This window comes from Pseudopodoces humilis, chromosome 6, assembly GCF_049639895.1.
Source record: "Pseudopodoces humilis isolate 2021_Gansu_Grassland_sample_001 chromosome 6, ASM4963989v1, whole genome shotgun sequence".
NCBI lineage: Eukaryota > Metazoa > Chordata > Aves > Passeriformes > Paridae > Pseudopodoces > Pseudopodoces humilis.
Window position 1 is genome coordinate 37,119,129 of NC_142205.1, and position 24,471 is coordinate 37,143,599.

General features: G+C 39.5%; 1 protein-coding gene across 2 annotated transcripts; it reads left to right on the forward strand.

Annotated features, from left to right (window-relative positions):
• Positions 1-1,080: 1,080 nt before the first annotated feature.
• On the forward strand, positions 1,081-21,959 carry MFAP3L (microfibril associated protein 3 like). 2 transcript variants are annotated; one of them, XM_088056846.1, is made up of 3 exons: positions 1,081-1,151; positions 12,690-13,091; positions 16,735-21,959. In XM_088056846.1, the coding sequence occupies exons 2-3, from the start codon at positions 12,809-12,811 to the stop codon at positions 17,595-17,597; spliced, it is 1,146 nt and encodes a 381-aa protein (XP_087912972.1). In that variant the 5' UTR covers positions 1,081-1,151; positions 12,690-12,808; the 3' UTR covers positions 17,598-21,959. The 2 variants fall into 2 exon arrangements, with proteins under 2 accessions (XP_087912972.1, XP_005517677.1); XM_005517620.3 differs by lacking the exon at positions 1,081-1,151 and adding an exon at positions 9,521-9,547.
• The last annotated feature ends 2,512 nt before the right edge of the window (positions 21,960-24,471 follow it).

Below are 24,471 nucleotides of genomic sequence, written 5' to 3' on the forward strand. Positions count from 1 at the left end.
TCATCTGATTACTCCTCCGTGAGCAGAGGAGCTTCAGCTACTACTCCCTGGAAGCAGTCAGAAGAGGATATTAAGAACAAGGTCCAAGCCTGGCCACAAAAGTACTACAAACATCTGGAAATACAGACCTCTACGGTTTAACTCACTGGGCTTGCCACTAAGCTGAAGGTCACTCTGCATCCTCCTCTTCGGATGCCACAAAGTCAGAGAGGAAGCATGGGAGAGTGGCACAGGACAGCATCGGCACACACCATGTCCCTGCCAGATTCCTGCCCGCAGCTTTCCACACACATCCTAATCCCTTTTTTTGGCAGCTGCACAGCCTGCACAGATAGTACCAACAAAATTCGAGCAGTTTTGCTCAACCTAAAAGACAGCTTTACCCTCTGCTAACAGAGCACTTAGACATCTATAGTCAGTGTCAGCTTCCTACAGGCTGGGACCTCGTCAGACTGAGCTTAAACTGGAGTCGGGTGCTGCAATCCCGTTAGGAATAAAATCCTTGGGGGAAAGCACGTGTGTCGTTTCTTTGAAGCGCAGCATTTTGATTCTCAAGATGATCTAGGTGCGCTGGGGTGTCACACCTTTCCTGCAGCACTTGCTCCCGCAAGCGTCTCTGCGATGACCGGCAGGAGCTGCTCCGGACTGCCGGCCCCGCTCGGGCAGAGGGGGCTCGCATCCTCCGCACCCCTCGCCTTCCCCACGGCGGCCCCGCCGCCGCTCGCTCCCTTCGGGCCCCGCCGCCTCGCCTGCGGCCGCCCCACGGCCTCGGTGGCCCCGTCTCAACCCCGCGGCCGAGGGTTCTGCCGCCCCCCGCACCCCCCGCGGGCCCCGGGGCCGCCCCCCGGCCCGGCCCCGAGCATGCTCAGTGCCGCCCTGACCTACTTTCCCCGCCGGAGCCGGCAGCGGCGGAGCGGCGGGAGTGCACGGCACGGCACGGCCCGGGCACCGGCACGGCGCGGCACTGCGGCAGCGCCGCGCTCCGCCCGCCCCGGCCCCGGCCGCGGCCGGGGGCCCGGCCCCGGCATGGTGCTGCGCGGGGCGCGCTGAGGGGCGCGGCGGCGGCGGCGGGCGCTGCCGCGGGGCGGCGGCAGCAGCGGCGGCAGCGCAGCGGCAGCGGCAGCGAGCGAGCGGGAGCAGCGGGCGGGCAGGTGAGCGGGGCGGGGGGCGAGGGCCGCGGTTCCCCAGGGGGCGGGCGGCGGTCCCGGGGAGGCGCTGCCGCCGCCGCCTCCATCGCCCGCGCCGCCGGCACCTGCCGCGGCAGCTGGTGACCTGCGAGCTGGCCCCGGTGCCGCGGTGGCTGCGGAACTCCGCGATGAGCCCCCGGGCGAGCTGTCCCGCCGGCGGCCCCGGCGGAGCCTGCAGGGCCGGAGCAGGGTCCGGTGGCCGTGCCGGGGGAGCGCTGCAGCTCAGCCAGCCCGCCCGGCGCTTCTCCCGCGGGGGCTGTCGCTCGCGGCAAGCCCGGAGTGGAGCGCGGTATCTTCCCGGCGCAACGGGAGCGCAGTAATGCTGTGTTCAGCATGAAAGTTCAGGAGATTATTTCAAATCAGCACCGAGTCTTGAAGGAAAGTGGGTTTCGTTAGGCAAAAAAGAAAGCTAATGAGCACAAGGCTTTACTGGAGCCTTCCAGCTCCTGCGCGCAGGATGCTCGCTGCTGTCCCGCCTTGGGAAGGGGAGTTCGAGGTGACACCTCAGTGCAGGGACCTCTTCGATGGAGCTGACTTCACAGAGAGGTTAAGTTGTCCTGCCTTAAATTTAAAATAAAGGATGCCTCGTGATATTTTGCTTTAATTACCCATTTATTTCACAGGATAGCCTCATAAGATAACACTCAATTTCATAAATGATCTGAAGGAACTAGAATCTAACACTTCAGAGCGGTCTTGAAACAATCCTTCGAATCCTGTTTCTTAACAGGGCCAATTTGAGCACTGGACAAGGGAGCTTAAGAGAACACAGAGCGTGTCTGAACAGGCACTTTTCTAGTGCATCTGTCTGGAGAGTCTTGTAAGAGACTACACTTCCTAACAGCCCTCTTTCATTTGTTAAATTGAAGCATCTCAAATGGAGCTACCCTGATAACCCCGCTTGGGGAAATAAAAGTATCCACTGTGGCAAAATTCTAAATCAGACCTCATTTGGTACATGTTTGTCTGAAGGACCGTAAAATTATTTCAAAAGGAAGAACACAAAGGGTTTAAGGGGGGGAAAAGTGTAGCATTTTAGTTCTTTGGACACATTATATTGTGAAAGTGTTCCTCTTTTCACTGCAGCACGACAAAATATGGCAGATTTTTTTCAGTGCAAATGAAGTTTTGCATGGCAGGGATCCTTTGTCTGGTTTAGTGTGTACCATTAGCAACAGCACCATTGATATACTTGTGCTTGCTGTACTAGAAATCCTTTTTTATTAGAAATCTCTCTCATTCAGACTGCAGCATATCAACATTATTTGGTGCTGAGTGCAGCTCACACAGCTGGAGTGCACGTTGTACACCCTTTTTTTTCTGAAGAATTTGATTTTCAGAGGCCTGGACAAACAGCAGAACATCCACAACAAACAAAAAAAAATATGTTTTGTGTCCACTGTGTATTTCCTGTCCTGAAGGTTCATAAAGTTTAGAGATAAAATCAGTTACTCTTAAAACATTTAACACATGGTGAGAGTGTGGTAGTGAATTCTGAAGTGATCTATATCATACAACTCCAGTTGCCTTCCTGCCCCGTCCCCTTTGCCTCCCTGCAATTAGACAGGTTCTGCACAATTTTGGAGGAGTAGGCTGGAGTTGGCACAGAACCTGGCTAAAGCACATTCATTGCTTTAACCAGGGGAACAAAACCCAAACTCAGCCAACTGAGGGTCACATTTGTGACACAATGACAGGGGCTCCTGGGGAACGATTTAAATGGAAAAAAACAATCTCCATTTCAGTTCTTGTCAACAGAGCTTGGAATGTGGGGCTGGCATTTCTTTTATAGTTTAAACTTCTTGCCCAGTGTAAAGTACCAGTGAGTTGTGGATGCAATTTACAACAGATTGAGTGAGTTCACCAGTAGCTAAAGTAACATGTACCAAGCTCTGCTAGCAGGGTCTTCTTTCTCTCTCAGCAAATTGTACCTTTACTGGAAGTCTTTGCAGGCACAAATGCCTATGATCCTACTTTAAGATATCCTGGGTTGTATTAATATGTCACCAAAAGATTGGCATAAGACCAAGGTCTCAGATACTTCCTGGATTTTTTCATTCCTGAAATTCTGAGCTGCCATCCATTCATGCAGACCTGTGGGCTTTTGCAAATATTTCTCCGTATCCTTAATTTTGTTATTTAGTTTTGGCAATTAAAACATTGGCATTTTTTGCCCATATACAGACCCACTTTAGAAACATAATTTCCAAGACAATGGGGAGGTTACCACTTTTCACCAGTTACTGTGATAAACATCATCCATAGCAGCATTTAAAGCATTTATCAGCAATAACAACTTCTGTACAGATGTGTGTGAGTAACTTTATTTTGGAAAAGGGCCACTATATGTGGAGGAATTTCTTATTGAATTAATAATAACCTACCTAACCCAGACCTAATATTTATTAGACATGGGTATGCCACACTGAGAGTTTCATTCCAAGAAAAGATTCTTGCTGATATTTTTAGTCAAGCAGGCGCCAGGGCACTGCAGGTGTGTGTGTGTGTGTGTGTGTGTGTGCGTGCACGTGGTTCCCAGACCTATGTGTGTGACTGTGAGGTACACACACAGTACTGGATGCTAAGAAGGTTATGTACCTTTACTGTTACACTTTTCAATGCAGCATAGACATAACAGGCACACAAGTCTGAAATTATGGAGGTTCTTTAGTAAACTCTTGAGGGCCTTCAGCTAAATTATTGCATACACACAGCAATAGACAGTCATGCTTGGAGAGGGCTGAGTTGATCATGTTTGGGTACAAGCAAGACTTAAGCTGCTGTGTGGTGCAGGGCAAACTTTTTTGAATCCATCTTCTGCCCTCTTTGTTACTTAAGGAGGAAAGAGGCACAGATACCTTTAACCTGAAATAATCACTTTCAGTTGCAATCAGTCATGAGTACTTAGATTCCTATAAATTCCCCCTCTGACAAGGTTAATCCTGTCCTAATCATGGTATCTATGTGTAACCTCTTTGCCCCGTATCCCAGCAACCAATAAATGTGAAAGCTAATCATTAAAAATCATATCCATCTTGCAGTTCTATAGGGATAGGGAAGAATTAGTCATACTCAAATCTGTTTTCTCCTATTCTTTTTTCTTTTATATCCCAAATAATATGTGAGTCTTTTGTTATAAGAGCATAATATAAGCTATATTGGTGCATTGAAAACATTCAGTTGTTCAAAATTTAGAGTTTAAATAGAATTTTTAGCCTGCAAAGTCCTTCATATCTTTGTTTAAACAAAACTTAATTTTTAATTTTGTGTTATATTTAAATATATTCCTACATCTGGAATTTTCCTTCTTCCTTTGGAGAAAGAAAATCACTAGACATGCTTAAGGAATGGTTAGCTTTGCAAGCAGAGCTCAAAGGAGGAAGAGGAAGGAAGTGAACTGGACCACATTCTGCATTGCTATGTTCTTAGCAGAGTCTCATAAGCCTTGCCAAGAGCATATGAAATCTGTTGCATTTGCTGACTTTTGTTATTTAAACTATTGACAGAATAATGCTTACAGAGTGCTGGAATAAATAAAAGATACAAGGTGCATAAAGAAAATGAAAGACATGTAGAACTTGGTGAAACCAGGCAGAGCTCTGATGTACATGGAAGTGTGGGAGGGATTCTCTGTGCATCTTCATTGTTCCTCCTTTCTCAACAGAGGGATGACATTGATGCATCTGCATTTACTGCAACAGCAAACCAGCAGCTATGCTGAGTTTGCAAGGAGTTAAGCAAGGGACTCTTAAAGCCGTACAAATGTTTCTGGTATAAGAGCTTTGTATACAAAACTATTTTGAATGGTAATTTTACAGCCTCCAAATAAATACAAACATTGAGTAAATCTATATAATTTATATAATCTATATAAATTAATATAATTTATATAAACAACGTTTTTATTTCCAAGAATAAAATTCTTCAAAACATTTATGCTGAATCAAACACAAGCTGGGCCTTGAAAAATCTCCACAATCAATAGTGTTAAATTTGCTTCATGATCTGGGTAACCTACAACTCAGTAGGACATTTTCACTACTATACCTGCCTTGATGAAAAACAGCAAGCTTCTCCACTAAATATAGAGCTTTGCTTTTGCTGCAGTCATTAAAATACCACATAGAATGAAAACTCTGATTTCTCAGTCGATATAAGAGTGCACAACTGAATTACAACTTCTTAATGAGAAGTTAAGCATCCAAGTTGCCCAAGTGCTTTTGTTGCTTCAGTGTATTTTGCAAAAAGTGGATTTGATATGGCAGAGATGCTGGAATTACAGAAGCTGTAGCATCAAAAGGGGATGTTCCAGAGGTTTGGTATTCTTAAGGTACTTTTAAATAACCTCTCCAATAATTACCCTCCAACACTCATCATTCCTTTTTTAGGTTAATGCATTAGCATCTCTGAGTGTTCATTGACATCAGGGGAGTGCACATCAGACTGCTCAAAGACATGGTTAAATCAATGGGTCCATTCAAATATTTAAAGTGAAGTTCTAGGATGCCATGTGGTTGCTAGCTTTGCAATATTGAGACATGAAGTAGGATAAAGAGAATAAAGAAAGTCATGACATAGATAAACTGAGAAGAAATTTACAGTAAAAGAAATCTAAAACATTTACAGACTGATAAAGGCAACATGAAAATTCTTTCATTGTACAGCTGCTGAATAGAAAGGCATATGCTTCTTTCCCTAAATAAAAAGTCTGGATGTAACATTAATTTTCAGTTGCACATCTAAAATATGTAATCACTTTATTGCTTGCTGCTCTCTTGCTGTAGTGTCTTGTTACACTATGGAACCCTGAAACTAAGACAGTTGTGTCTTTATGATGCTTCTTTCCTTTGTTATCCTCTACAGTGTTGTGTGTGCTCAGACAAAAATAATTGTAGAAGAAAAAAACTTATAATGACTAAGTTTTGATCAGGTTCTGCCATTATAATGGTAGAATAAGATACAGCCCTTGATTTTTCCATTTTCTTTTTTTTTTTTTTTGTTATTTATCATTTGTCACCTGACAAAATAGATTGACAAATGTTTGCCTGTAAAAATTTACCAATGCCTGCAAAACATACAATTAATTTATAGGCTTCTTTGTTATAATGTTTTTAAGACAGGAGTGCTAGAAAATGTCTCCAGGTTGCCATACTGACAGCCCTTCCTGTTCACTGCCCAGGGTCATACACTTATAGGATACTGCATATACAGAAGACCTCACATTCATCATAGGCTGTCATAATCTATCAATCTGTACTTGTAAATTATATAGAGTCTCTCTTGAATCTTCACAGATTCCCAGCCCTTATTTTATCCTGTGTCAAGAAATTGAGACAATCACCTTGAAGGGAGATGATCCTCCCCCTCTCCTCTCCCCTTGTGAGACCCCACCTGGAGTACTGCATCCAGGTCTGGGATCCTCAGCACAAGAAAGATGTGGACAGGGTGAAGCAAATCCAGCGGAGGGCAACAAAGATGTTCAGAGTTATCTTGGCTGTAAATAAGGTTTCTCTATATGGTAAAGAGGAGATGTACTGTTCTTATCATGTAAATACAATGCAGAAGGCCAAACACTTTTTTTTTTCAGGCTGTAGTCAACACTCTCAGCCTGTCTTATCATTCTAAAATGCTGCTGCTCAAAAAATTATGGAGATCATGATGGTAATTTCCCAGCATCCCATATAGCAATTTTTAAGATCAGATATGTTTTTTTTACATTGTCTTGCCCAAGGCAATTCTTGTATTTGTGTTTCTGGAGTATTAGAGTTTCTTTAGATTGGGGGAGGTGCTCTGGGGGCCATCTGATTCAACAGCCTTTTCAAAGCAGGGCCAGTATATACCAGCTCAGTCAAGTTTTCAACTTCTCAAAGGATGGGGATTCCATAGCCCATCTGGGCAACCTATTGCAGGGCTTGACTAACCTCCTGCATAAAAGTTTTTTCATAAATATTCATAATTTCTGTTGTTGCTGCATGTGTCCCTTGTCTCATGTCCTTTCACTGCACATCTCTCAGAGGAGCCCATGTCTGTCTTCTCTACACCCTCCCATCAGCAAGTGTGACACCAAGTGACTGAGCACACATTGCCAGGGCTCTGCCCTGTTGAGAGGTTTCCTGAAGTTCCCAGGCAGCTGAAGGCAGCTGAAGAGACTAAACAAGCATATAGCTGGGGGCTGCTTCCAGTTAGGAGTCCCCAGTCTAGATGTGCAGAAGGAAGCTCTTCATCTCACAAACATCACCAGCAGGTCACCTATTCAACATAGCCAGGGAAACAGAAAGCCATGAAGCTATGAAGGAGAAATTCCCCAGTCCAGTAGAATGAGCAGAGCTCTTCTGGAACTCAAGCATTAGTATTTTATCAACTGACAAATGAGGAGAAAAATAAGTAAGAAATTTTCTGCTAGTTGTAAATGAGTGACATTTCTTTTCATCTGCATGTCTGAATCCTAATAATTAGAACTTTTCAGTAGGTGGTTCTCACTCATAAGCCTATAAACTGGCAGTGAGCTTCTCACCTGTGTGGCATAAGTTCTTTCATTTGCATTCCTGTTTCATGAACATCTCTTAACTTTTGTGACAGACATTAAAAGGTGTCGCCTATAGAAACTAGGAAAAGTAGCAAGTAGTTTTTGAATAATAAAAAAACTAGCCTTAATTTTGTTGTGTAGCATCAGCCTTTATACTTCTTTTAGACAAGTGAGAAGTAGAATGTAAATAATTTAATTTTCTTGGTCACTTACAAGCCAATGAAGATAGCATTGGGATGTTAAAGCTATAGGAGCACAATTTATGCATTATGCAGTAAGTTGGCTTCTTGTGATTCACTTATGAACCGAATAACCTCACAGTTAATAGGATTACACATTATTCCGAGAACAAGAACAGGCCAGTCTTACAGATGTGATCAAGGCAGGAAAAGGTATGCATCATTGCCCTCCTTTTCTGTTCTTTTGTGCTCTGTCATCATGTTGTTCTGCACAAATGCAGCACTTACAACCCATCACCCATTGACATTTTCATTGGTGGGAGTAATATGGGAAGCAAACACATCTATGACGTGAAAAGATAAATGGTCAGTCAGAACATGTCTCTGATTAATGTTCCTAGTCAGTCCTAGATGTGTCTTCTGTTTAGACTGATGCCTGATTTTGGACAGAGAAGTTGTAGCTGTAGCTTTTGTCCATGTTTCACATTAATTATGAGTAAAACTATCACACTACATCTCTGTTTTTTCTGGAGCACATTCCAGGGGACTTCTCTGGATAGAAATGCATAGAGAGCATGCTAGAGCTGGCTATCACGTCACTTAGAAGTAAAACTTGTCATGTGTTCTCATGTGACTCAAGTCTTTCCTTGGAAGTTAATCTCACAAGCAGTAAATCTGTTACTACAGTATTTTCAATTTACACCATTTGGGTTGGGGAATTAAAAAACAAAACTATTTAATCAATGGACCACTGGCAAGCATTGTTGAGCGGTAAATGTTGCTCCAGATACAATACTGCGGGAAAGTTTCCTATATACAAGTTCTAGGTGCTGGAGGAGAGTTTGGGGATTCCTTTCACTCCGTCTTTGGAGGTAAGCCTGTCTCTATCCTACAGCTTTGGGAGGAAAACACAGCTCAGAATAGCCAGGGATGTTCTTTTTCCATTTCATGCAGCACAAATTTAAAAGTAAAAAAAAAAAAAAATAATAATAATAAAAAAATAAAATAAAAGTATATGTAAGCAACCACACTGATTATATTATATAGTTTTATTTTTTGTAAGTATTTTACAGGTTGCTCATATGCTTTGACGATTACATTCTTTTCATGACCAGAAATTAGCTCTTTGTTTATAGTGACCTTTTCATGGCAAAAATACTCCATGACTCAATCTGTTCCTACAAAGCAAGTCTCGGGATTGCAGATGTCCTCCTTCTTTAGAGTACCATGTTACTCTCAATATCGAGGAGTTATTACAGGAATCCTTGTTTTAGTCTAGTCAATACAACTTTCTCTGACTTAGGTCAGATTGAAAGGTTACATTTTTGGCTGCTTTCATCAGGTTTATCATGGGTCACAGCTAATTTCTGCCTCTTGTGGCCAAGATCCCGGGTGAGAGCACTGTACCCACTTCTCCAAGACTCCAGATTTTCTTGCTGCTTTGCCAGATATCACTAGCAGTCCAATTTGGTCTCAGTCTTCTCCCCATTTAGTTGTGTCATTAAACCATAACTTGTTACATCATTTATGTTTAGCACAGCAGCTGGCTCCCAGATCTGTGTTCCCCGATATCCTCAGGGCTATCTCCTGCTCTTCTGCCTATGGCAAAGCAGTACGACAGGAACTCAGCAAATCTTCCTTTGCATCAGCATCTGGTATGAGCACATTTTCTACCCTTTCAGTTCTCTGTCTGCTTCTTCCTGCTTTCCTAACCTGACTAGCATTTTTGGTCATGCTCAGCAGGTTTGCAGAGGGTCCTGGACATTCAGGTCCCAGCATGGCTACCCTGTAACTTTCTTGTGTCAGATGGGGCTAAGAAAACCTTTGCTTTCTTCCATCTCTTTTTGTTTCCTGGTAACATTGGAGAGGATGCACACCAAAGGAAAGATTGCCTACTACTGCTTCCTAGTTGTCTAAACTTGTTTCTTAAAACACTGTCCTTCAGAGAGATCTCTCCTGGTCTCCTCAAACATACTCAGGCACTTCCCCGGATGGCATATGAAAGCAGCAACCTTCATTTCCAAACATTCTGCTCTAAACCTACTGCCTGATTATTCCTCGTATTATCCATCAAACTGTAGTTAATAGTAGTAGTAGAAACTTCAGTTTCAAATAGAAAAGTATCTACAGAGGTATTTAGTGTTTGCTTAATATTCTGCATTCCAGGAACATATATGAGAAGGTACATTCCAAGGAGTAAGACAAAGGAGTAGGTAAGAATCTTACACAGTAGACATAAATTATTCATCTCTATTTCCTCAAATTTCCTGCAACTATTTATGATTCAATATTGGGCCAGAAGGAGGGAGTCACCGTTACCTTCAGACAATCAGAGTTATCAACCCTTTGTCTATATTGTGGACCAGTCACATTTGCTATCACTACACAAAGGCACAGTTTCTGCCTCCATATGCTCTGTGTTCAAAACAGGTAAACATACAGAATAGGCAACGTCTTATTGCTATCACACCTTCCAAACTTCCGCCCACATCCCTGTGCTGTGCAGAATCAGTGAGCCATCAGCTACCTTGAGCTTCCTAATACACTGTTGGTCCCTTCCTTACAGGTTTTCTGTTCAGCCGCTGGAGAGATGCTATTACATTTCCTTCTGGAATGCAAATTGCTCTCCACAATAAACACCTTTTTTTGATTGCTACTGATTTTTCTGCTGTAAAAATATATGATAGACCCAAATGTAGTAGCAACAAGCCCCAGACGGTAATTAGAACACAAAGCTTAATCAATTTATATTGTTATCTTTTGTCCTTCCCATTGTCTTAATCCAGCCAGTCTCTGTTCCTGCTTCTTTGCCAGGAAGTGTGATTTTGGCTTTTCTGTATGGCGCAATGCAGATCTGTGACACTGTACAGAAACATTTTATAGACTGAATATGTGTAATCATGAAGAAAGTTAGTCTCCAAGGTTAATGTAGTAGAAATGAGATGTAAATAGTTACTGAAGTGAATAGGCAGAACTGAAGGGTTTTTTCCCAAACTGCTGACTCAGACAGAGTGTACCTTCAAAAGCACAGACTCTACATGCTTTGCATAATTGGAAATAGATTTCTGAAGTCATTGTTTATATAGCTTTTTATGACAAATGAGATTTGCATATTAATTTAAAGTTAAAAATTATTCTGTCTTATCAAGAGAAATACTTCCATATTCAGTAATTATAAAAGCAGAGAAAAAAAAGGACAGGCTTGAAGCTGGGACAGACCTCTACATCATGCCAGCAGTTTATCTAAAAAAACATAGGTTTTCATTTTTAGTAATGATTCATCCTGTAAAATGGAAGAATTAATTTGCTTTTTCAATAACACCTGTATCTATTTGTATGAAAGCAAGTTCATTGCTTTACAGAGAAGAGAGGATGCATAACAAAACAACCTAAATCAAATATTACCAATGAAAGACAGTAATGTTGCTTTCTTTCCTTTTTGAATACAGAAGAAAATAAGGAAGGGGATTTTTGGTTTGTTTCTTTTTATTTTAGTGTTTCCTTTAAGTATAGAACTAATCTAGGTAATTCATCTTGTCAGCAGTTATTTTGTGTGCTAAGGCAGATGATTTACCATGGGCCAAATGTATATTTAAGAAAAAACGAACTTTTTTGAAATGGAAATGTTCATTTGGGGAAAGTTCATTAGATAGTTTCCTATATTTGGATTCCAGATAGATTCCTCTATCTAATAAATTTCACTAAGTTTTGGTTATTTACCTTAGAAACACGTGAGTAAAAGCAGTATAGTTGGACACTCTGTGATTTTAACATGATTTGTGGTCTTTAGACTCTTGAGTGAAATTTTCCAAGGTGCTTATTTGAGGCCAACACTGTGCCCTCAGTCAGTACTGAATGCCAATTGTGTTCACTGGGAGCATAATGAGGCCAATAGAGAGCACATTTGTAACACCCTCCCCCCCCCCGCCTCTGTCCAGAAACTGAAATCACTGCTTCAGAAAGGCCTCATTGTGGGTGATTAGTTGAGGGAAAATACTGAGGGAGAGTGTGCAAAAAGTACACAGGCAAACAGCTTAATGCCACATAAGGAACGGAAAAGTCCCAACTTCATTGGTATCTCAAAGGGACATTAACCATAATTATGTCACTAGCAAATACTCTTCTTTACAAATCTGCTCTAAAAATAACAACACTGAAATTACTTCATCAAGCATGAAATACTCTCTTTTAAGAAGAGTCTTCCCTGCTATGTTTTATCTCAGACAGCAGTAGCTTAAGAAAAGTGAATGGTCTGAGATGTTTTGCTGTATGTGCTCCTGTGTTTGGGAAAAAATGTCTATATCAAGGATTCCAGCATTAGATCCAAAAACCCTTTCTGGAATGGTTCTTTCTTACATCATGTTTCACAGTTCATCTAAGACCATGTACATGATAGAATTGCAGCACCAAACTGGTAGTGACAGTTTTTAATGCACTATACCTCCTTTTTTCCCATTGATTTTGCAACTGTTTTTTTTTTAAAAAAAAATTTAGTAAAAAAAGAAAGTCTGTTGAACTTTTGGCATAAAACTGTGGCTGCTACTGTAGCTAAACTGCTGCTAAGTGTCTAGGTGATAAAAGCCTTCTATGCCTGTCACTCTGAGCAACACCATTGTCAGAAAAATGTATGCAACTTTTTCCAGTAAGGATAAGGACTGTGATAACATTAGCATTTAGGCAAGACGTTGCGCTGATGATTGTGAAATGCATTAATGGATGTGTCACTATTTTAAAAGAGCATATCTAATGGATTGTTTATATATGCTGTCTCACTGTACTCATTTATTCATTTTATAGGATATTTTAAACATAAAATCGCACAGATCAAAGTAGAACTCTCCTGTGAGCTGCTCACCTCAAGGACTTGCATTCAACAGAACCAGTTCCCTGCCAGCTGTGTACAGCACTGAAGGAAAATGGACATACTGAACAGCCGCCACGTTTTGTACTTTCTGCCTACCACACGCCTTGTCATCTTATTAGCAGCTTTGACCACTGCTGAGGATGTGAGTAACAGCACTTTCAACCGCACTGACACACACACGGGGGCCGCGCCTGTGGTGATCTCCCGCATCGACCACATCATAGTCAAGGAGGGCAGTAGTGCCTTGATCGACTGCAATGTCCAAGGGAGTCCCAGTCCACGTTACAGATGGTACAATTCCAATGGCCGCCTGCTCCAAGAGGAGGAGAATAAAGGTAGGATCTTAGTAATAGCACTGATGTAGCCTCTCCAGAAACACTTCTGATTTCAGCAAGTTGACAAATAACCTGAATTTAATGGCTGGGCTGTGGTATTTTCCTGTGTGAAAAGAAATGAAAGCCTGGTGGCAGTTATAAATTTTTTATGCACACCTTGGAAGAAAACAGTAACTTTTTATGTGTTATTTATAGCAAGACAAAGCAAGAAGCTGAAGCAATTAACAGAAGGTGTAGACAGACCTCTTTTCATTGGAAGACTTCTGGTTTGTTCCTGTTTCTCATTCTGTCCTCCTTTGTTCTTCTCTGGCACCAAAAAAAGATTAAAAAGCTGTTTCCCAGCTTAAAGGAGGATTCTCATGACATATGAGAATAGTTTGTTGGCCTGAACTCAACACAGCTAACTCCATGATATGCCTGCTGTCTTTATGTGCAGTGCCATGGTAGTGTAAAAAATAGGAGGTGCTCTAACCAACCAAGGGCAAAACCTATATAGGGCATCAGTCAGAAGGACAAAACAAATTTGAGCCTCCCTGGCTTTAGTTAAGACTCTTCAGTAGCATTTGACAGAGATCATAATTACACATGAGCTTGTTTTCCTTAAATGGAATGTTTGGGTGATAATCCTAGTTATACTTCTTGGGAGTGTTTGAGGGGAATGTGGATATATGAGAGGTGTTTTTCTCATGTAATCCTTCCATAGTGACTGCTTTGTTCACTGCATGATGAAATAAACTCTTAATTGTAAGATAGCGTGCCTAACTAATGGCTGATGTGACAGAGGACTCTGCTGTGACGGGAGTAACGATTGACCCAGCTTGACATGAAAGAGCAGTGTGTATCTGTAAGAGCTTTCTGCATAACTAGTTATGTTTTACAGCACAGCATGTTATCATTATCTGAGTAAAGCTAGAGAAAGGAACTGCTTGAGCTACTAAGCAGACTTTTGAGCATGATTTGTGTGGTTGTGGCAACATACAGCAATTAGTGTGCTGGAGTGTTTTGCTAAGGTTCACTAATAGAAAATATCCCCTTTAGTTAGGCATCTAAATTTAGGTCTTTGTGTAGTCAGCTGAGAGAGGTAGCTAAAACAAACATTTAGGTAGGCAAGCAAACCCTTTGACCAAATCAGTAAAAAGTGCAGATGTAGTATTAGGACAATTCATTTTAATTTAGAATTTCAGCAGTGCAATGCCTCCTTTAAGAGACTGTCTTTCTATAAGAAATGTTTCCTACCTTGAGCCCTTTCTTTGTGGTGTTAAATATGGCATTGAATTGTTATCAAACCCATCAATACCTTTTCCAATCATTGTTTTCTTATATGGGTCAATATGTCTGTCAGGATCCACTGGCACAGACCCAGTGAATCTATGAGTCACAGTTCAATGCCATTATGTCATTTATAATAGCTGGAGCCAGGATACATCACAAGACATCTTGTCATTTCACAATTAATAGAAACCTACTTTGCAATAAGGACCAGCTTTCCAATTCAAAGAAATACTGAGCAGTGACTACTCTGCATTTTTTGTTATGCTGGAGGTGGAGGAAGTGTCATCTGTTGCAGATGCTAACATTTCCTCTGTAAAGGAGTTTTCCTCTGAGTTTGCGTAACTTTAGCAGGTTGTTGTGATTTTTTTTTAATGTGAATGTTGGATTTACACTAAGCTTTTATTTATTCTGCATTTTTTAATTGCAGGCAAAATGATTCAGCTGTTTTCAAGAATTAATGTAGGGTAAAAAATATTGTTTCAGTTAAGTTAAAACTTCTAAGTAAGAGGATAAAAAGATGTAATTAAGAGCTATCTGTACACATGGACTGAGGCAGGGATCTTGTGGGAATACTTTCTACATAGGTTTCTACTAGAGATAATGTAAAAAAACCAATTTGGGTTAGCCATGTTTAATTAAAAAAACTTTGAACATGGTAAAATCCCATAACTACTCTGAATTAAAGGGCTTGTTAACTAATGAGTTTCATAATTTCCCACAGTTCCTTCCTTGAAAGAAATAAGGGGGAAAAAACCAGAAAAATCTTTCTAATAATGAAAGAACTTCTGTGAAAAGGATAAAATAAATAGAGAAGTGAGGTATACACCAACCTCCTGCAGTCCTGCCTTGTGATTTACATGATTGCACAGGGATTTTGTGCATGTTTAGCTCTCTCATTACAGGTTCTGTGTCTTTTTCAGCTGCCTTAATAGACTTAAATAGCAGTTGGTTAGGTTAGGTTTAAGGAGAAAAAAATCTGTTGGTAAAGAGAGGTGAACACCTGACATTCCTTTTCATGGAACATTATTTAAATTCCTTTACTACATTAAGCAAATATCTGTCAGGAATGGCTTGGGATTGTGTTACAGAGACTGTTGTGTTACTGAAAACAGTTGAGTGTCCTCTGTGGAGCAGTATGTACTAGCTGATCTTGTTGGCTTATATCAGCCTTTGTTATTGCTTCAAAAGGAAATCTGTATGACATCTCCCTGTATGTAGTGTTCAGAAGGCACAGAGGCATTCCACTTTCTGGCTGTTCTCCACCATGTGAACACTTCCAGGAGTAGGTTTACACAAAGGAAATAAGTGACACCAGGCTTTCCTGATTGAGTTGACTTACATTTTTTATAGCAAAGTTGCAATTTAAGAAGTTATATCACACCAAATAAAGAAAAAAGATACATCCTCAGCTCTTAAATAGTGTAGTGATATTTGAATAAAAATGAAGTTCACTTGAGGATGTAAAAATCTTAATTCATTACCTATATATAGTGGCAAATAAATAAATAAGTAAATAGGTGAATCTTGAATCACTTTAGTGGTGACAGGAGTGATGGCTTTTTAACATGTTGTTTCAAACGCAGTTTCATACCTGAACTGTTCTGCTGTGCCAGGTTCAAAGAATAGGAAGTGTTCATGCACATGAAATATATATGTCCATGCAGAGGACAAAGTTAGCAATTATATTACATTGAAAGAAATTACCTTTAAAGGCAAAAGAAGTTCTTTTGTGGTGTGTAGAGGTTCTTACCAACAAACAAAGTGTTCCCTGTCATGGCTCTTCTCCTTCCCATCTATTTTACTCCTCCTATCCTACTTCCCTCTCTTTAAAATCATACTTCATAATCAGTTAATCAGCCTCAGAGGGCAGGCAATGTAGTATATTATGTCTGAAATGTTAGGGGGTTTAAAGTTTACGTTAACAGAATTATATAAGATACTGTTACAAAACACCAAAAATAACCCAATTGTATGCAAATGCATTGTCAGGGAACAAAATAAGGAGGGTTTTCTGCCTCATAATCCCATTGATCCTGTTCTTTGAGGAAGTGTGACCTGTGTTTGGGTGGCTCTCTGGAGTAGTCCTATCTTTGTAACTTAACTGACCACAAGATTGAGATAGGTGTGAAGCATATTAGCACTTTTTAATGAGACCCTTTTAGGGCATGCTCTGACTACCCAGAGTTGATGTCAGGGATTTGATAGTAACACAGCTAGGATCTCAGGCCTTTATGATGGTAAATTCTTTTTCTTCTCATGAACATTATTTCCTTCTTCCAAAACCTGAAGCCAGTTTGATAAAGCTGATGTTTAATACTGTTCTGATCTTTTGGCAAAACACTTCTAAGTTACTCTGTTTCCTCTCCAACAGGAAAATGGTGGTTTCTTGACAACGGGCTACTAAACATTACGCGCGTGTCATTTGAAGACCGAGGTAAATACACGTGTGTCGCATCTAATGCGCATGGCAGTGTTAACAATACTGTGACACTAAGGGTTGTTTTTACCTCTGGAGATATGGGAATCTATTACATGATTGTCTGCCTTGTTGCTTTTACCATTGTTATGATACTGAACATTACTCGGTTATGTATGATGAGCAGTCATCTGAAGAAAACTGAGAAAGCAATCAATGAATTCTTCAGAACAGAAGGGGCAGAGAAACTTCAGAAGGCCTTTGAGATTGCAAAGCGTATCCCAATTATCACATCAGCCAAAACGCTCGAGCTTGCCAAAGTAACCCAGTTCAAGACCATGGAATTTGCTCGCTATATTGAAGAGCTTGCTCGAAGTGTACCTTTGCCACCTCTCATCATGAACTGCAGGACTATAATGGAAGAAATTATGGAGGTTGTTGGTCTGGAGGAGCAAGGACAGAATTTTGTACGGCAGGCGGCAGAAGGCCAGGAAACCACTGAAACAGATGAGCTTTATATGATCCCAAATGCTTTGACACGCAGTGAATCTCCCACAGCTGACTCGGATGCATCGTCACTGCATGAGCCACCTCAACAGATTGCAATAAAAGTGTCAGTTCATCCATTGTCCAAAAAGGACTGCATGGATGGTCAGTCACAGGAAAGCATGCAGCTGGACACCAAGGAAGAAGACACTCCTCAAACACCAGCACTTCCCGCAGAGCCCCCTCCTGAGCCTTCTGCTGAACTGAGTTCTGATGACACAGCATTGGCAAATGACAAAAATACATGTGTTATATATGAAAGCCATGTATGATAGTTACTCCTGAATCTATGCATAGCAGGAAAATCAGGTGGAGCTCTTTTAAAAATACATATTGTACTTGCCGCTAAGCCTTACCTGGAGACTATCATAGCAAAAGCATGTAAGTGGATTATTTGGCACTTTCTTCTCAGTTTGAGTTTAGTTTACCACGATGTATGGCAGAGTAATTGCTATTACATTAATATTAATTGCTCTTTTTGATTAGGAATATTTCCAAAAAACATTTACCTCAGCATTTTCTAGGTTGGAGTCACCTGAGTGGCCTCCTGGAGGTCACTGGTAGTCTTTGATGTAGGACACTTGAACTTACTAAACACAAAATTGTTTTCCATTTTCCTCCTTCACTCTTGTTATTTCCATCTATTGCATTTTTGCAAATATTAACTTGTGAATTTGAAATATTGCCCAAGAGGCAGCGCTCCAGTAGCCAAATAAAATCCTAATAGATCCCATTTACAAAGCCTGTTTGCTCAGCTGTATTGTGATTTAGAGGACTATTAAAAAAAGTTAAAATGTTTCTATTTCATTTGAGACCACACTGCTTAGCCACATGGGAAATAGTTTTCCCTTTTTCGTGGAATGAAGATGCCAACAATGGTTTATTTTTCATAAAGAAACATCTTTGAGGTTTATATTACAGATGGGAAAGCCTGTAAACATCTTACAGAAAGTTGCAGTCCAACAGCTCTGCAGGGTTTTTTTGCGTACATTTGAACATTTTCTATGTTGCCAGAACTTTATATGGCAAACAGCTGCAAATATGCAAGATGTCTTGTTTTGAAGTTATTTAGAAGCAGTAACTATGTACTACCTTAGCAGAAGATATGCAGGTTCTATAACAGTCCTGCAAATCCTGCCAGTAATCAGTTGATGACATGGCTGAAATGGCAAAATACCCTCTTATTTGGCTTCTTAATTTTGAGCAAATTCATATATTCTAAAGATCAAGCCTAAATTCATCAGAGTTTGATGATCAGTCACTCATTTAAGAGTGTTGTATCCAAACTGAAAAAAAAATATAATCAAGTGTCCTATAAAATTACAAAGACAGTCATGCAAACTGTTAAATGTAATGTAATTGCATTAAGATTTTGAGAACCTCCTACGTGTAGGATGTTCACTGCTCGACTACATGTGACTCTGCCCCAGTAAAGCTTTAATGATCGCAGCAGTTTTGGCATTAAAAAGTATCAACATTTCTGCCAGGAAATGCTGGGAGTGGAAAGGAAGTGATAATTTCTCTTGCAGATAGACAATAAAAATACCTTCTCTGCAATGAGTCTGGAAAGAAAGCATTTACAAGGAGTTTATGTAGGGTTAATAGCATATTACTTAATTACCTGACACATTTAGTTTGGAACTAATGAACAAGTGTTTAAGAAGGATTCTAGTATAAATATAGATACTTAAAATCAATCTGGAATCAAATATATTGTAGAAAAAGATGTCTCTTAGGTCTATGGGGAGATGCTGCATGGATGGCTCTCTGGACATTTTAACGAAGCAGCCACATCTCCATAAGGTGTCTGTTGGAGGCAATCAGTTATATTAACTGTACGGTTAATCAAGACCAGACAATGTTGCAGGTACCTAAAAGAACCCTTGATAATGAACTGAGGTCTTTTGCCAACTTCCTCATGTTAAAGCGCAGAGCCTCGCCAGCAGTGCAATACAAGAATACCCCATAAATTTCATAGGTGATGCAGAGAAGGCTCCATATTTATCTTTCTGTGGTTGTTAAAAAAAATCTACATGTTTAATAATGGACTTCAGATTTTACAATGAACTTGTGAGAAATGGCAGCATTCAGATGTCTCGTATTTTTTAATTAACCACAGTGGCGGGTTTCTATACAAAATGCATTTGCACATTCCCAAAAGGAAACATGCAAGGGCAAAGTCCGATTAGGAATGTGACTGGAAATATTTGTGTTCCAGTGAAGCAATATAAATGTAAGACAGAAGTTAGTTTAAGAGAATACCATATAGAACCTCACTTCTGACCAGTGTGACTGACAATAGTATGATTCAAACTGTTAACTTCTTGTCTGAATCCAAAGGACATTTCCGTTTAGTGTTCACATCAGTTTTTCAAGTCACTTGATTTGCTTCTGATATGAAAAAGGACAAGGGCAGGAACAAAAGCTGGAACTTGCACTAAACTCCTTTAATTCACCTTAACCTCCTAAGAAGAGGTACGTTGATGTTTCTGCCTGTTCAGCATTTACAAACAATGCCCATGCATTCTAAAGTTACCTACCTGGTGCCCAACTAAGATTGCACAGATAAGCAAGGATGTTCTCCTTGGAAGCATAAAAATAACTTTTAAATTACATTTAAATTTTTTTAAAGTTATAAAAATATTTATTACAGTATTTTTATTTTAATCTTTTTTAAACTATTAAGCTTTTACAATAGAGATCACACCCCTTCATGTATTTCTATGGTGTTCTGACCCTGACTACTTCTCTCAGGCTGTCCCCCAGCCTCTTTATTATTTATTTATTGAGAAACATTTGAGAGCAAACAATCCCCATGGATTTCTTCATTATTGCTGTGTAAACTTCCTTGAAGATACAAATGATGTTTTTCCTTAGAGGCTGCCCACAAAGGAAGCATCTGAAGTACACATAAATGCACATTGCAAACCACGTATAAGCAACAGGTACTTGGGTTAGATACATGAAATACATGGAGTGCTGGATTCCTGTTGTTGCAAGGTCAAAGTGAACCCTGAATTTTCTAGAGCTGGAGTCACTCAGAGCTGAGAGTTCACAGATAGGACTGCTCCAACCAGTCTGGACATTTAGCTTTGTGTTATTATTGGAATAAAAACTAAACAGCAATGTAGCTGAAGAAAATACAGATTTTATACAGAACCGATGGTTCTGGTTTATTTGGGGTTTTTTGGTGGTTTTGTGTCTGCTGCTCAGTGTCTTATGCATCCATTATATGACACTTATAAGCCTAAAGCTTTTTATACACTTTCAGGAACTTCCTTTGTGGAAGACAGATGGGAAGCAAGACCCAAACCTGTCTTTCCTATTCCAAACTTTCTGACTGTGCTATAATAAAGTAGTCAATTGTGTCTTGCAGTATTTCTTAGCAATTGGCTACCTTATAGTCCAAAAACACAATTTACAAACATAAAATTAACAATGACTCTAAGAAAACATTAATATTTGTGTTGTTACATATTTTCATGCACCTTAAGCACTTCAGGGGTATTAATCTGTTCCTGTCATTGGACTATGCACACTTTTTGTTACGTTTTTCTATTTACAGTACCACCAAACACCAATGGTTCTTAAAACACTCAGAATCTGGAAAATCCAGTCCAACTGAAATTGCATTCTAAAAGCAAAGGAACATCAAGCCAGGCTAAATAAGGAAAAGAGATTTGCACAATATATTTACACCATTTTCAAACATTTTTGCCAAACTTCATGAAAGATGACTAGAGTGCTGCAGCAGAAGAAATCAGTGTTGGATTTTAATTTTACACTTAATATTCTTTTCTCAGTAAGTGTAAGACCATACTAATCAGACCACTTAAACACAGGAGTCATTATCTCTTTTCTCAACATTTTCTTTTTGAGCAGCATTTGTTTACTGCTGAACGTTTTTTTGTTCTCTGATTTGATCACATTTGTGATGAAACCTACCCTTCAGTTATTTTTTGTCTGTCATATAAAAAATTAAAAGAACCCATAGACCAGCATTTTTGTGCAGGTTTGTTGGTACTTGATAAGGCACAGAAGTACACTCCTGTGCTTAAAAATTACTGTATAATCATAAGACTTGCAAAATGGCTTACACGGGCAGATGTTGATTTTTTTTAAAATCAGTGCCTGTTTTGTTCTAATGTAGATAGTATGTCAGTTCCTTGATTTGCAGTTACCTTTTGACAAAAGTACTGTAATATATAACCAGGGCTTTCTGACTTTCAGTTTGGTCAGATGAACTAATTCTAGAAAGTGTTAACAGTATCAGATTTTCAAAGTTCTCATGGGATAACTTGGCAGCATGCTATTTTAAGAGTTGGCCTCTTAAGTATGCCATATTTAGTGGGACAACTGAAAGCTTCTTAGATGCAAAGGAAATGCTTGCACTAAAGTATCGTAAGTTATATTTCATTTGTTATGAAATTCTTTTTTGATTTTACAAGAAATGTAAGACAAATATGAATGTGTTCTTTTGAGAAGCATTTGCTGTATTTTGATTTAAATAACTGTTATGATTTTATAGCTCACGGCCGTAAACCACAAAGAGAAAAGTTCATGCTGAAGTGGCAAAATGAAATGTGATGTAGCTTGTACATTGATCATTGTTTCAATAAAGAATTTGCACAGAGTATGCTGAGTTTGTACACATTCAACAAAATATTTATGGTACCACAACACCACTTTCCCACAGAAATGGATACTTAATAGCCTACATCCTGCACTAATTTGGAATAACCAGATCAAACCTTTCCTATGTCCATTTTTTTCTCTCCCTGTCTTACATCCCTATGCTTTCTTCTGTCCCTAGCAGCTCTGATGTGCCACTTCTCAAATAAGAACAGAATGAAGTTAGTTGTCAGGACAAGTGTTTCTGCACCCCAGGCACCTCTGTTCCAAACTGACCTTTTTATAAGTCCCCAAATGGATATTTTCCCCCTAGCTGTACCAGGCTCTAATGCTGTGTACTATATTTAGATCTCCAGCTCCCAGGCCCAAACTAAGTCCTTTTACTCTTCCAGTAAAGGCTGATTTGTGAATCTATGGTATGTGTAAGTCTGTCAATTGGGAAAAGACAGTAATGTAAACTGTAGCTAAGTTACCAATTTCTTATTCAAAATCAGAATGTATGGCAGAAAATGATTAATGTGGCAGACTTATGACACTGATGTTATGAGAAGCTATTTCATACAACAAGACAAGGCAAAAATGAGAAAAAAAAAAGCCAACCTTGTGTAGCATAAAGAAAACATGTAAAACCTTGCTTATGATTGAGTAGAAGTTCAGCATTACCATAAAATTATTTTGCCTTTCTATAGCCAGTTTCTATTTTGAGATCAGATTCCTGTTACATCTACTCTAACCAGAACCTTTCCTATGTGGCTAAGGACCTTAGGCATAACAATAGTACCAGAGTTATCAAAAAGAGCCTTTTCTCCCTTATCTGCCATTTTAAAAATTATTTTCAAGACTATTTAGCTATGTATCAAATGCCATTCACAGACTACCACCCTGTCCTGTTGTGGAGCCACAGAGTTTGAGATTTCATGTTGAAGATGCAGAAGCTGGACCTTCTGAAATATATTTGCCTTCTTTTGTACAGGTTTTGATCTTACCACACAATAAACCATTCTTATTTATTAACAATTCAGGCCTGGTCATTCTCAATTGATAAATACAGAGAAGCAAAATAAATGCCAGAAAGACATTCCTCTTTCTGAAGCCTCTTATTGCTTCAGTCAAGATTAGCCCTGATTGACAGACAGCTACTGAGTTATCTGGGCATCATTTAACTCCTTCCTGCTGGTGAACACTACCATAGTCAGAAAACAGAATTCCAAAAAGAAAAATAAAATACCAGCCAGAAAAAGAAGCTCCCTTCTAAGGAGACATGCATAGATCTTTCCTATTTAAAATGCTTTGTTATCCTTCTCTCTAATATGTGCAGAGTAAACAGCCTCAGGAAAAGGCAGTAAAAAATAGAGAGAAATTTAGGAAGATTAAGATGGAAATCTCCTTTGCTCACTGAAAACATCCAGAGGTGATTTATCTTCAAAGTATATTAAATTCTAACTTGTTTTACCATAAACATGCTCAAGTGAAGAAAAAGGAGATTCCTGAAAACAATGACATTTTCACTCATCAAAGCAAATTATCACAGAACTATGAAACATATTTCCCAGTCTTTCGCTTAGAATGTCTTTTATCAGGGAAGATATTTCCCATCCTTTTTATGGTTTTTATGGTTCTGCCTAGGTGACAGCATCTTCTTTATGGGTTTAGTGGAAGTGCATTTCTTTTCTGCTGTCTTCTTGGTTAAATATTCTCTACCCTGTGTGATCTCCTTTTGTGAGATCAAAAAAGAATTCAATATTCCATTGAAGATTTATCTTCTCGTTTCATTTTTCCAGTCCAAAACCTTATTTTGCGTTCTGTTTTACTGCTTTGATTTATTTTTTTGTTTGTTTGCCTTAAAATTCTTCACATTTTAAAATAAATCAGAGGATTCTAGTGTTTTTTTTTAAGTTGCTTGCTTTGGGGCAGGATTGCTCACACCTATACATATAATTCAATTTTAATTATGGAGACATACAATTAACTACTTCCAGGTTGGTGCAGGATGAACTAATCAATAGACTGCAGCAGGTTTTTTTGCTGAACAGCATCAAGAGAACAGGTAAATCCATAATTCCCAAGACACAAGTGGAATAAATGTCATCATTCATTTGTGAGTCTATGGGCATGTTATGTTCCTTTGTGTGTTCATCTGAAAAAAGTAATATATGATAAACCTCTGCCTTAACACAATTCTTTTCCCATCACGGATACAATAGCACATTTGCATCATCCATACATCAGTTATCCACTACCTTGATTGGTTTATTTTACTCATTGGATAGCTGGCCAAATGCAAGGGCCTCTCTAAATTTGGTACTTCTGAAGAGACTGCAGACAGCTTCAGGACATTATGTAAATCAAGTGAATTTCAAATTAATTGATAAATGCTTTTCCACTTTTTTTTTTTAACTGAAATGCTGTATTTCTATATAGGCTAATATTTACACACTAATGGAGTCTAACTAGAAACTCAAATTTTCATAAGCATGCAGGAAAATGACAGTAATCTGCTGCTGAATAAAACTG